The 15296-nt window shown below is 37.5% G+C and overlaps 1 protein-coding gene across 1 annotated transcript; it reads right to left on the bottom strand.

Moving 5' to 3' along the window:
- Nucleotides 1-1210: 1210 nt before the first annotated feature.
- On the bottom strand, nt 1211-1498 carry LOC308422497 (keratin-associated protein 19-1-like; the record flags this gene model as incomplete). The annotated part of the gene is made up of 1 exon (XM_080919122.1): nt 1211-1498. The coding sequence occupies one exon, from the start codon at nt 1496-1498 to the stop codon at nt 1211-1213; it is 288 nt and encodes a 95-aa protein (XP_080775248.1).
- Nucleotides 1499-15296: the final 13798 nt, after the last annotated feature.

Genomic DNA, 15296 nt, shown 5'->3' with positions numbered 1-15296 from the left:
TATTGACAAAAATATTCATATAATGTTATGCCAAAATGCCTTTAAATATCTGTATATGTATCTCTCTCTCTCTCTTTTTTTAATAAAGCAGTAAGAAAAAAAAATGAGAATGGCCCCAAATGGGACATCTACCGCATGATTGCCAGACAGCGGAGACATTGTAGCAGAGGACATGGAAAGCCTTGATGGAACTGAGGAGTGGGAAAAGACAGTGTGTCTTCTCAGTACAGTACAGACATGGGCGTTACCATTAGGAACATGCAGTAGGTGTGGCTCCTGAATGTGCTGTGTAATGAAATGCAGGATGTTGGGGGGGGATCAAGGACAAGGCAATGCATGACAGGTGAATGGTGATTTGGAAGAACAAGGGAGCTGACAGAAGTTGGGAGGAAATGTGAGGGAACGTGTGTTTGTCACTGCGGCACGCTGTGTGAAAGTCTATCACCAAGAGTTAAAAAATAAATGGATAAAGGTAAAAATATATATGGCAGATATTTCCAGAAATTATCAAATAATTATGACCATATTCAAAAAGAAGCTAAATAAGGAAGAATCAGCAGTTTATAACAATGTGAGGGAAATCCACTTGATATCATCAAGTTAATATTCTGAACATCACAGGGAGAAAGTGCTGTTTCAGTTTACTGTTTTCTTATTTGATGTGATCATCTTGCAAATCTCCTAGGTCTACAGTCTTTATCCTATTGAGGCACCCTTCTGTGGACAACCAGAAGTTACCTGAGAGCTAGAGTTGTTCCTTGGAAAGAGGATGAGAGAAACAAGGATATTAACAATACTTTTAATCCAGGTGGTAGTGTAGTTCAGTGGGCAGATGCCTTGAATTACATGAAGCTCTGGGTTTGTTTTTTCAGCACTTTATGTACCTGGTAGGTTTGGAGTTTCCCATATCCCAGCACTAAGAACACAGAAGCAAATAAAATGATAAGTTAATGTTTGTTAGACCAATTAAATGTGTTTATTAATGACGATTTTAAAACATAGATCATGTACACCCACAACCATGTTATTGATTGAATATCACAGATGAAGCCATAAATTCGATTGGGAGATTATAGATTCTTCCAGAGTAATTGAAGGCCAGAGCGAGGAATCTCAATAACCTGCAAACATCTTCTCAATTATAAAAAGAGCATTTTTCTCTCTAAAGATGGAAGAAACAATGATGAGAGTCTGAAGATCAGCAGCTCACTCAGTAGAAGCTGGAGAACCCATATCCTCCACAGCATGAGGGGCGACGGCAGCCATATCCGTAGCCCCCGAAGCCAGAGCTGTATCCATAACCTCCAAAGCCAGAGCCGTATCCTCCGAAGCCAGAGCCGTATCCTCCGAAGCCAGAGCGGTATCCGAAGCCTCCGTAACCACAGCCACAGCCCAGTCTGCGGATGCTGTTAGACCCGCAGCCATAGCCGCAGCCCAGGCCTCCGAAGCCACCATAGCCGGAACCCAGGCCTCCGTAGTAGCCGCCGAAGTAGCTCATGGTGTCAGGAGTGGAGTGTTTTGCACTGAGGATAAATTTGAGTGTGTGTGTGCCTAGCTATCCAGAATGCTTTTATACCCTGTGTCCAGCATACTAAACAGGGATTGGGTTATCTCATCCCCATGCAACAGAATAATTTCAAGTCTATAAATTCATTTAAATAGTTTCTTTGTTACTTAACAAAAGGTCTAAACTTCTATTAAGGAATTGTTAGTAATCATTATTTTTTAATGAGTTTGCATTCCAGTAAAGAAAATGCTTCTAAGATGAAAAATGATTTCACCCTCTCGAAGGCCACGCTTGTGTTCTAATTAAAATTGTCTAATCTGGTTGATGGTTTCCAGTAACCTTGTAATTATGTAACCTCAGAGTGCTTTTCTTTTGAATTTGCATTCCATTGTTTTAGCTAGCTATCATTCTTTTAGCTCAAGGTTTGTAACTCCAGGTATCTAGGGCCTCACCAGAAAGTCCTTAGTGATTGCCAAGTAGCCAAACTTAAAGGAAATACCATTCCTTGACTCATTTGAAGTGTTTTGACATTGACCTCACCAATTCTTTGGTAACTTTCATCCTGCAAGACATCAACCTACAGTGACTTCAGAGGCACATGGCTTTACATTCTTTGTACTTTGGACACTTCTGCCAGGAATCTAATCCTATCCCAACCTTCCAAACACTGCCCAAGTGTCAGCTACTTCAGACACACGTCCAGTGAGTGCCCAGTTACTTCCACCCCTGCCTCTGTAAACTCCAGAGCGCTAACAAGTACAGTGGGGATAGTCTGATTTTTTTCTCACGAGAGTTTAGAGTGGTGTCTAAGTGTTTGCCTCCCTTATCCACTAAACATCTACCGTATTCAAAGGGTTATATCATCTCCCTGTATTATTAACTGCCCAATCTTAAAAAGTTGTAGGTTTTTGGTTGAGTGATTAAAACACATGAAAGTTCCTAAGTGACCTCAGACCTTTGTATTATTCTGTGACCTCTGACCTATTTATGCCATGGTAAATGCACTCCTTCATTCATCTACTCATTGTTCTTATCAATAAAATGTATCTAGGATAATATACTTACAGTTTTGATCTTTTAAATGTAGTCTACATTCTATACACAGACACTATCAGAGAAACTAAAGAATGATGTTAAAGCTGGCTTTTTGTTATTAATGACATTTTCATCCTCTTGGGTAGTAGTTGGAGCAGCAGCCATGCAACCTTAATAAACCAACACATCCCCACACAAATCCCGTTTTCAAAATAAACCCATCACGAAGGGCATTACAAGTATCAAATCAATAGACTGTTAGACAAAGCCCTCCACCAGCTACTAGTGAAAGGTTCCTGAAGTTCTTTTTCTAAACTTTTTATTTGTGCTTTTTAAGTTTTACATCATATGCCCATTCCCACTAATCCCCCATGCCTTTGCATGCACCCACAGTCCTTTCAACTTTCACCCAAAAGAAAAGAATAAAAAGGAAAACATAAATAAAACAAAGCATAGAAAACATCATATCACAGTGAGTCCCACATTACCCCCTTGTGTCCACATTCCTGGTTTCTGCTACATTTCATCACTGGATCCTCACTAGGACACCTCATGGATATTCTGTTGTCACTCTGTGTCATGGAGATTCTAGCTTTGCATCTGAAGGACTGGTCCTTTCATATACCCCAACATTTCATAGATGAGGTAGATCCAAAGTCCTGGATCTGGGCTGGGTGGTTGCTAAGTTGGTCAGCCTATTAGATTTTCCACACCCACACCAACAAGATGAGCTTTCCAGCACTGTTCCTAATCACCCAATGCCGAGGCCTGCAGAGGACATGGTCAGCGCCATCATGCCCTTGAGGCTGGTTCACCTATACCCCAACACTAGAGTCAGCCCTACTCTGCTACCCAGTCTTGGTTCTGGGCCCATTCTCCTGAGTTCTGTAGTCAGAAAGGGCCCTGCACTTTGCCTGGGCAGCACATTAGGCATGGTCCTGGTAGTAGGAGCATGACTGGCCCTGAGGGTGTGATGTCTGGAGAGCTGACCCTGCCACTCTTCTGTTATGCATCCATGTTGTATAGTCAGGAGAATGGGCATGTACTTCACCTAGGCAACACAATAGAGCTGATACTAAAGGTAAACACACAGGCGAGCCAGCCCCAAGGGAGTAAGAGCCAGGCAGCTTTTGCCTACAGTTGTGTAAAATTGAGTAGGGCATGGACACATCCATGTCAGGTCATGGAAACTGAATGTCTTAAGATCGAATAAAAATAACATATAGACTGTGCTGTGATGAACTTCTAATGACCAGCTCCACCCACAAATCCAGTGTGATGATTCAAATAAATAGAAAAGATGACTATATAAGGGTAATCTCAGGTAGAGAAAAAGGAGAGGCAAGGGCCATTCAATGAATCAAAGTTTAAAGACAGGTTGTTAACATGGGACGACCCAGCTACTAAGAGCACCTGCTGATTGTTCTGAAGATGGAAATTGATTTCCAGTATTCTTATCAAGTGGCTTACCATCTCTACAGTATCTAACCATTTCTGGATTTCATGATACTGGCACATACAATTCATAAATTAAACATGCACACATGCATGTGTGTGAGCACACACACACACACACATTTAAAAAAATAGAACAAATATTTTAAAAATTCAAAGAGCAAGAGTAAAACTGAATGAAAAAATAAACTTAATTAAAAATTATAGGAGATAACTAAACTGTACAATCAGACATCTATGAACACTAAATTCCAGTGCAACTGAGGAATAGTAGAATCAAATAGAAATGTAATGGATGACATCAGAAAATAATCAGGAGAATCAGCATGTGTCTAAGAAAAGAAGTAAAAATGAAAGAAATATTAGTGAGGTAGAAAATAGTCAAACACATGACGGACATCTAATGGGGTCTCTAGTAAGGAAAATTAGTCAAAGTAGTATGTGAACTTACTCCCTAAACAGAGCTTCCAAGATGAAAAGGCATCTTCAGCCTGCATACTGTCATGGCCATTCATCATGTAGGCATGTGGTTAATAACTTACAATTTCAAGTCATTGTTCAAGGGTCTTGAAGTAAATACAGCTGTGGTCCTTGCAAGGCAGTATAAGTCTATTTAATGCCTGATAACTATCTATGAAACTACAAAGGATTAAACAGAAAATTTTATGTCATAGTTTAGTTCAAGAAAGGAAGGACTTTAAAGATTAAGAAATATCCCTCAGAGTATCTTGGAATTATTCAAACACTTTCAAAGGCAAGGATATTAGATCTCAACATAAATTTCAAAGGGTGATTATAAAACAGGATTTTATGTGGTTTCATTAAACATAAGGAGAAAAAGGAGTGCTAACGAATTCATACCCAAGCGATTATATAGATGTGCAGGGGAAAAACCCATGGTTTTACTATTGTAGAAATCTAGGAAAATTCAGTCATGAACCTGTCTGGGTCAATGATGTCAGCATTTAGCAGATACCCAAGAAATCCTATGAAACCATCTACTGCTATGAGATTGCTAACTGTTCTCTGCTAGACTATCCTGAAGATAGGAAAGAGTAAAATACTATGTAACTATGGTGCATGAAAAAAATAAGAGTTATTAATTCACGTTCTATCACAATATCAGTCCCCTCCTACCAGTTCCCCCCTCACACAGCTCTTTTCCCATTTTCTCTTCTCCTTCTCCTCTGAGAAGGGAGGCCTGTGAAAATCACTCCATCCTGACACCTCATGTCACAGGAGGACTACAAACATCCTCTCCCACGGAGGCCAGAAAAGGCGGCCCAGTTAGGGAAACAGAATCCACAGGCAGGCAACAGATTTAGGACAGGCCCTGCTTCAGTTGTTGGGGACCCACATGAAGACCAAACTGCATATATGCTGCATATATGCTGTGTAGGGAGCACCAGGTCAAGTCTTTGCTTGCTCTTTAGTTGGTTGCCCAGTCTCTGATGGGTCCAGGTTAGTTGACTCTGCTAGTCTTCCTGTGGAATACCTATCAATTTCATGTCTGTCAATTCTTCCCCCAACTCTTCGAGAAGATTTCTCAAGTGACACCTAATGTTTGACTGTGGGTCTCAGTATCTGTTTCCACTGGCTACTGGGTGCAGCCTCTCATGGGACAGTTATCCTGGGTTAGTGTCTGCAAGATTAACAGAGTATCATTATTAGTGACAGAGATTGTTTCTTGCCCACACATTGATGAGAAAGGAAGGAAGAGTATTAACTCAAGGATAAATGGGGAAAACAAAAGTTCTGATAGTTTTTGTCACTGAAAATGCAATGTAGATGTTGAAAGACTGAGTAAATAAGGGCTTAAATACATTTATATCAACATTTAAAAATTTAAGAGTATTGGGTTAACAATAACACATCAAGGTTTTTCTGGACCTCAAAAGCTGTAGGATGCTAGACAAAGAAAACAAAATCAAAAGAGACATAGCATATGCAAAACACATGTACTTATCTCTCACATACAATCTTCATAGGTGATATCAAGCAATATAGAAATCTTATATATGTGTGAATAGGATTCCTTTAATTTTCAAAATGAAACAATTGCTGATTCAACAGACACATACACACAGACACACACACACACAGACACACACACACACACACACACACACACACAGAGAGAGAGAGAGAGAGAGAGAGAGAGAGAGAGAGAGAGAGAGAGAGAGAGAGAGAGAAGGTAATTTGTATTCTATATGTCATTCCTTACCCAAAAGTACATATCATTTTTCTAGATTATACATATGAAAGAAACATTGTTTTGTTTTTCTGAAAGTATTTGGCCTGGCTTAATACTAATTAATTTAAGCCCATCAATTTTCTGGTAATTTCTTTGATTACATAGTTAAATAGTATTAGATAGATAGGTAGATAATCATTTCATCATTAACAAGATACCAAGGTTGATCCTAATTCTTCCAATTTTTTGCTATACTGAATAAAGCAGCAAAATAAACATGTAATACAAATATATTTCTTTGTTATGATATAAAATTCTCTAGAATAAGAGTAAAGATATGCACTTAGATCAGGGCAATTAATGGGTCTATCATGTTGGGCATTATTAATTTTTTTTTGTATTTGAAAATATTTGGTTTTGGTTTCTTTGTCAAAAATCAAATGTCCATCATTGTATGGGTTTATTTCTAGGTCTTCGATTATATTTCACTAATAAGCTTGTTTTTTCTTATACAAATATCATGTTTTTTTTTAAATAACCACTGCTCTTTAGTATAGCTTGAGGTCAGGAAAGGTTATTCCTCCAGAAGTTCTTTTATTCATCAAAAGTTTCGGGGCAATGCTGTTTTCCCCCCATATGAAGTTGAATTTTTAAAGTTATTTTATTAGATAGTATATGTATTTACATTTCAAATGTTATCCACTTTTCCATTTTTCCCTTCTCCACTCCTCCTCTCATAGCTTCTATGAGGGTGCATTCCCCTTCATCCACCCACTCACACCTCAACACCCTGGCATTCCTCTACACTGGGGATACTAGCCTTCACAGGACCAAGGGCTCCTCCTCCTATTGATGCCAAACAATGCCATCCTCTGGTACATATGTGACTGGAGCCATGGGTCCCTCCATGTATATTTTTTGGTTGGTGGTTTAGACCCTGGCAGCTCTGTGCGGTCTCATTGGTTTATATTGTTGGTCTTCCTATGGGGTAGAAAGCCCCTTCAGCTCTATCAGTCCTTTCTCTAACTCCTCCATTGTGTTCCTTGTGCTCAATCTGATGCTTAGCTGCAAGCATCTTAACCTGTCTCAGTTAGGCTGTGGCAGAGGCTCTCAGGAAACATTCATATCAGGCTCCTGACAGCAAGCACTTCTTCACATCAGCAATGTGTTTAGTGGCTGTATTTGGGATGGATCCCCAGGTGGTGCAGTCTCTGGACTGCCTTTTCTGTAGTCTATGCTCCACTCTTTTTCTCTCTATTTCTTCTTGTGAGTATTTTGTTCCCCCTTTTATGAAAGAATAATGCATCCACATTTTGGTCTCACTTCCTCTTGGGCTTCATATGGTCTGTGAATTATACCTTTGGTGTTCTGAACTCTTGGGCTAATATCCATTAATCAGTGAGTGCATACCATATGTGTTTTTTTGTGTCTGGGTTACCTCACTCAGGATATTTTCTAGTTCCATACATTTGCCTAATTATTTTATGAAGTAATTGTTTTTAATAGCTGAGTAGTACCTTTGTATTGTACATTCTGTAAATGTACCATATTTTCTTTTATTTACCCAAGATTTTTTATTGGATATTTTTTGCATTTACATTTCAGATGTTATCTCTTACCCACAAATCCCTCCCCCTTCCATTGCCTCCAGTTAGGTGATCCCTTTCCCAACTACCCTTTCCCACCTCAGAACATTGATGTTCCCCTACACTGGGAAAATGAGCCTTCACTGTACCAAAGGCCTCTCCTCCCACTGATGTCAGAAAATGCTGTCCTCTGATGCATATACACTTGGGGCCATGGGTCTTTGCATGCAAACTCATGGGTTGGTGTTTTAGTCCCTGGGAGCTGTGGTGGGGCTCTGCTGTTGAAGGACATCTGGGTTCTTTCTAGCTTCTGGCTATTATAAATAAGGCTGCTATGACCATAGTGGAGAATGTGTCCTTATTATATGTCAGAGAATCTTTTGGGTACATGCCCAGGAATTGTATAGCTGGGTCCCCATGTAGCATTATGTCCAGTTGTCTAAAGAACCTGCCAGACTGATTTCCAAAGTAGTTGTACCAGACTGCAATCCCACCAACAATGGAGGAGTGTTCCTCTTTCTCCACATCCTCAACAGCATCTGCAAAAACATGTGTTGGAGTTTTGACAGGGATTGCATTGAGTCTGTAGATTGCTTCTGGTAATATGGCTATTTTTACTATGTTAATCCTACCCATCCATGATGTAAAACATCTTTATATCTTCTGAGGTCTTTTTTAATTTCTTTCATCAGGAACTTGAAGTTCTTGCCTTGTATATCTTTTGCTTGCTTTGTTAGACTTACATCAAGATGTTTTATATTATTTGTGGCTATTGTAGATGCTGTTGTTTCCCTGATTTTCTTGCTCAACCTGTTTATTGTTTGTATAAAGGAGGGCTATTGATTTCTTTCAGTTAATTTTGTATCCAGACCTTTGCTGAAGTTTTTCATCAATGGTGGGATTTCTCTGGTAGAAATTTGGGAGTTGTTTATCTATACTGTCACATCATCCTCGAATAGTAATACCTTGATGACTTCTTTTTCAATTTGTATTTCCTTGATCTCTTTGTCTCCTTAATGCTCTGGCTGGAACTTCAAGTACTATATTGAATAGATAGTGGAAGAGTGGGCAGCCTTGTCTTGTTCCTGGTTTTAGTGTGATTTTGCTTCAAGTTTTTCTCTATTTAATTTGATGTTGGCTATTGGCTTGCTGTATACTACTTTTATTAAATTTAGGCATGTATCTTGAATTCCTGATCTCTCCAAGACTTCTAATAGGAAACAGTGTTGGATTTTGCCGAAGAATTTTTAGTAGCATGGGCAAAGGCCTGAGTCAGCATTCTCCTGATTCTTTTTCTGTTACTCAAGCCACTTAAATCATCATTCATATCCATAACATACTATATATTATAATGCATAAAGAATCATGTATTACTTCTTTAAATGCTCTAATGTTGTGTTTCATGGTAGCATTGAAACCTGCCTTTACTATTGTTGAGAAAGATTAATCTTAACTAGGTAGAGTAAGAAAAACAAAGCATTTGTACTTCTGTTTACTATTTAAAAATTTTGCTAATAACAACCAATCTTTTACTGGTCTGTTTTGTACATATTTGGTATCAACTTTTAGTTTCCCCCATTTAGATGAAGTTGGATGGCATCTTTTTGGTTCAGAGCCTGACATGTTGCTCTAAATTGCATAATTACATTATATATTTCCATGAATAATGAGTTAGTGATTCTGATATCCCCTTAAGAAGGAATAAAAACACATAACCACATATACACTCTTCTACACACAGAGAGATATACACACACATATACATACATTACATGATGCAGTGCACATTCATTTTCACAGACACATAAACACATGTTACACAATGAAATGTACATTCTTCTACAAAGAAACATATACTGCATGATGAAGTGTATGTTTCTTTACAAAAATGTACACACACTATAGGATGATGATGTATACTCCTACACACACACATACACACTCACACATACACACACACTCACACACTCAAACATACACACACAATCACATATACACTCACACATACATATACTCAGACATTCACACATACACACATATATTCACACATTTAAGTTATATGATACAATTGTATACCCCTTTACACACATATATACAAGTTCATGATACAAATTATACTCCTACACAAACACACACACACACAAACATACACACACACATACACATATGATACTAGATGCAAGGTAAACTCCTCTATACACACATACACATGAACATACACTTGGGCATTTGTGTACTACACAATACGTTTATTTCAGAGATGTTCTTCTGCTATAATACCAGAGAGATAATTGATATTCAGCATACATTGTTCTAGGACACTAAAAGTCAGTATGCCCTCAAATACTATCTCTTTAACTGAGAGCACTTTTATCTAAACTCAATAGCTATAACACAGAAAGGTGTTGCTTATGAATATGTATGCAAGAAATACTAGAGAAAAGATTAGGAAATAAAATACAATATCGTTCTAAAAATAATATGAGGAAATAGGATTGACTTCAAGACTACTAGACATATCAGAGTGAAATCTACACCATTTGCTATTTCTATATTAGTTGTTTTCTCACTGCTATAGCAAAATATTTCACAAAATCAACCTCAGTAAGGATGTGTTTATTCTGATTTTGGGGTACCTTTTGTCATGGCCAGAAAGTGATGCTGACAGGAACATGAGCTGGTTTGTCACATTTAGAAGGCAGACAGTGATGCCTCTTGGTGCTCAACTTGTTTTATACTTTTATATTCAAAGACCTCATTTTCAGTGCCACCCACACTCATGGTATGTCTTTTGCCTCTTAGAAGCTACATCAGCCCTATCTAGAAAGGCCCTTGAAACATTCCTAGCAGCTTGTCTTCTACATTTGTCAAATGGACCATCGAGATTCACTATCACATTACCCACATACTACCTTCTTCTGGAAATATTAACAATATCATTAACCATGAAATGTCAAAGAAAGAATGAAAACAAGAAATAAAACAATCAAATACACAATAGTTTTCCTCAAAATGGAGTATTGCCAAACTTTAAATATTTTAAATAATGAGGAATATGCAAATATCTTAGAAGTTATTAAACACTTCATTGGGAACGACTTTCTATTATTTTATGTGTTGTTTATTTTGGCTTTGTTTGTTTTTTGTTTTATGTTTTTCTCAAAACATGGACCTGGTGAGATAGCTCAACCATTAGCAGTATTTACTGCCCTTGTAAAAAGTCAAGGTCAGTTCCCAGGCCCTCCATAAGGCCCCTCAGAAGGACTTATACCTCCAGATTCACGGGATCTGAAACCCTTTTCTGGACACCATGGACATCCACAGATATGTAGTATAATCACTCAAAGTCCCCACACACAAATACAAAAATAAATCTTACGAAAAATGTACAGTATATTAACATATGTATGTTATGCAACTCTTATTTAAACAGTTTGATGAATGATATTCATTCACAAAGTTATTTGCAGAAAAAAAAAATGAACCAAATTCTGCAAACTAGTCAGTCATCCTTATCACCCAGAAGAGGGAAGGCTGAAATGCAAAAGGCCATGCTGACAGAATAGATGGGATGAAATTAACGCATTGATATGATAAATGTGTTCTTTTGTCCTGTCTTGAAGTTCTTTTTATTATGCAAATAAACACCTTATTATATTTTAATAATGCCAATTTTCATTCTAAACACCCATAGAGTGTTGTAATGGGAAGTGATGGGAAATAAGTACCCACATTATTAAAGAAAGTACAGATAGAAATTCTAGAGATTTTTTTTCTCTCTTTTTTAGAAATACACCAAACCTTAAAAAGATACAAAGCCCTCTTGGAATTTATACGTCCGGACTATTAATATGTTTTATCTTAGTAATCTTTATTACACCAACAACTTATGAAGCTTCCCATCTTTCAAGTGTGTATACTTTATATATTATACATATTTTGTAGTTTTTGTTGGTGGTGATGGTTTTGAAAATTCTTCTCTCATGTATTACATCCTGGCTACATTTTTTCCTCCTTCCCCTCCCTCCAGTTCTCCCATCACCACCCCACTATCCCAGATTCACCCCCATTTCTTCTCAGAAAAGAACAGAGTCACCAGGGTCCTCAAACAAACACAAACTAATAAACTACAATGACACTAGGCACATATCATCACATCATTCCTGAAGGCCACAGTGTCTATTTTTCTCAGCACAGGTGTGGTTTCTCCTATTCTTTCACATGGTGACACATTGCTCCTCAATGAAGATACAGAGAAATAAGCCACAGGATTTGCATACCAATTACATGATATCCAACCTGGATATTTGGCTTTATTCCAATTTGGGCTGGCTGTAAATAAAACTGCTGTGAATATCTTTATATATTTGTTTTCATGATTATATAGACTCATATCTGTTAGATACATTCCCAGGAGGAAAATTACAATGCCACAAGAAATACAAATGTGTAGCTTTAATAGCTGCAGCATGCTTCCTAAAGTGCTTTTATTGTTGTGTATTCTACGTGATACTGAGCAGAAGTCCCTGCTGATTTGCATCCTTCTGTACAGTAACAAATGTAGAGTGGTTTGCCATTCTTATGGCTGAATAGTACTAACTCAAGCACAAATGGGAGTGTGCATTTCTCAGATCATGCGTGTTGTTGTACTAACAGGTTTTCATGGAGCAGTTGGCTATTAATATTTCTCTTTTATTTTTTGTTTCTGATTCGTACATAATGTGGTATCATCATACATTTTAACTACTCCATTCTGTCTCATTCCCACTTCTGAAGACCCCCCCCCCACTTCTTCTTTACAACATCTTTTGCTCTCATGGAATGTCTGAGTCATATCCAGAAGACAACATTTTACAGAATACCTCTCATCCTCTGGCTCTTACAGACTTTTTACCTTCCTTCCACAGTGTTCTCTGGACCAGAGAGAGAGGCTGCTATACATGTACTGCTTAGTGATGAGCACTCCATAGTGCCAATTGTTAAGAATCTGATAGTGTTGAGTCTGGGCTTTGATAGCCAGTTATTGGCGAAAGAGGCTTCCTAAAGCTCAGAGCTACACTAGACTATTTGCATAAATGTAAGTATTTAGAAAGCAATATGATATGCAAACAAAGGAGAAATGCTAGTTGTAGAAGGTTTAAATGTGGATGTGGGTGATGAATGGGGAAAGCATTTTTCTCATTCTTCTTTATATCATTCACATCCTAATACTTCTCTCTAAAGCACCCTTTCTCTTTTTGCATCCTGCTTTCTGCAGTTACTCCAGGTATAAGCACTCATATCTGAAGATTTGTATCTAGGAACCAGAGATGAAAGAATATAAGTAGTGTTTGTCTTTACAGGACTGGGTTACCTGAATCAATATATCCTTTAGCTTCTCCTCTGTACCTGAAAATGCCATTATTCTTTCTAGCTGAAGAGTATTCCGCATTGTGAATGTACCACATTTTCACTATCCCCTATTCAGGTAAAGGAAATTAAAGTTGCTTCCACATTCTAGCTATTGTGAATAGAGAGACACTGAACGTGGTTGAACAGGTATTTGTGGGATAGAACAATAGGTAGTTTGTATATATGGTAAGGTATTTTGCTCTTAGTTAATATGGACTAATTGTAGACAGTGAATCCCAGAGTCTATGTGCCAATTTGCTGTCCAACCACCAGTGAATGAAGGCTCCCCTTTCTCCATGTCTTTAGCGTTTTTGTCTTTTGTTGGCTGATACTAATCATTCTTACTGGGAAGGATAGACTATCAGAACAATTTTAATTTGCATTTCCCATTACTAAGGATGATGAGCATTGTGATAGATATTTTCAGCCACTTTATTTTATTTTATTTTTTGAGAACAATTTCTTTAAATCCATATCACCCTTTTTCTTGGGTTGCTTGTATTTTGGCTGTTTGATGGATTTGGGGGATTTGTTGGCTGTTTGATGGATTTGGGGGGTTTGTTGGTGCTGTCTTAGTCCGTTTGATCATTGAGCTCTTTGTATAGCCCAGGTACTAATCTTCCATCAGTCACGTGTAAACCCGGCAAAGATGCTGTTTCACTTTGTGGTACTTCTCTTTACTGTGTTGATTCTTTTTTTTTTCTTGGTTGAGCACTTTTGTCACTGCTTTGTGAGATCCCACTTGTCACTGGTCATAAAAAGCAAGTCGTATGCCTCCGCCAAAGAACGGGATTAGCCAAGGCAATTCTGAGCAAAACAAACAATGCTGGAAGAACCTGTGTTTAAGATCCCAAATATCAGTAGTAATAAAAAACATTATAGCATCAGCACAAATTGATACAGATACACAGCCCAATGGAAACATAAAAAGGCCAAACGTGAATATGTATGACAGCTGTCTAGTGTCTGACAAAGATAGGAAAGGCATAGTCTGGAGAGAAGGCAGTGTCTTCAAAACATGGTGCAGGAAATACTAAAGAACTGAACAGAGACAATGATATTACACCTTTACCTGTCACAGAAAAAAAAAAAAAAAAAAACTAGTTCCAGATGGATCAAAGACATCAGTGTGAAACCTGAAACACTGGACCTGCTAGAAGAAGTGAGAGACAGTAAACTACAAAACTCTTTTTCCTGGAAAATAAAAGCAGCAGTTAATTAATGAATGACAGCTGCCATGTGCCACTGGATTCAGTTCTTAATTATGTACCAGATGTTCTTACCCATACTTGAGACATAGCAATGACCTAATGGAGTGAAGGAGAAAATGCTGGTTATAATACTATAGAGTGGAAAGGTGTTGGTTAAGTCTCATCAATGGGCACCAAGCTGCATTTACGTAAGGGTAGGTGTTGTACTTCAGTAAGGTGTAGTGGTCATGTAAGGTATAACTCAAGAAAACTAGAAAAAAAAAAGAATCTAAATATTTTGCCCTACAGAATTATAAATGTTAAAGTGAATATATATATATATATTACTGATATCATGTTGTCCTTTTAATACAATCAAATAATAAAGTCATATCTGTTAAAAAACTACTAAAAACAGCTGGTCTTTAACAATAACAAAAACTTATAATTCATACCAAAAGGGCAGAGTTCCACATTCTTTAGAGAGAAAGTAATCAGACTTTGATTCATTTTAACCCAATTGTGAAATTCACAACTTCAAAGCTTAAGACTAGTTTTGGGAGTACTATTTTGATTTATGTAATTAAATTTGCTCTTTTCTTAAATTGCACATCAGATTATCACATGGTAAGATGTTCTAGGATTCTTCAAATAAAATTCAGGCACGGCACTACTAGCTTTTTGATATATTACAAGTAAAATAATTGAATTGTTCTTAAGAATGGTATTTAAGCTAATAAAGAATAATAATTTTTTGCTTTCTCCCCTGAGGATATTATCATGTTTTATATTAAGATTTTTTCAATCTAAAACTTATGAAAAGTATTCTAATTTTTATTTATCTCTAAGATAACAAGCTATTGGAATTGTCCAGTGGGGAAAAATTGAACTTACAATTATATTTTGGGAGCATTTTGACAGCTGACTCAATTCTCATA

Source organism: Micromys minutus (genome assembly GCF_963924665.1).
Source record: "Micromys minutus genome assembly, chromosome: 7".
Lineage (NCBI taxonomy): Eukaryota > Metazoa > Chordata > Mammalia > Rodentia > Muridae > Micromys > Micromys minutus.
Note: the sequence above shows the minus strand (reverse complement) of the source record. Positions and strands in the feature narration are given on the sequence as shown.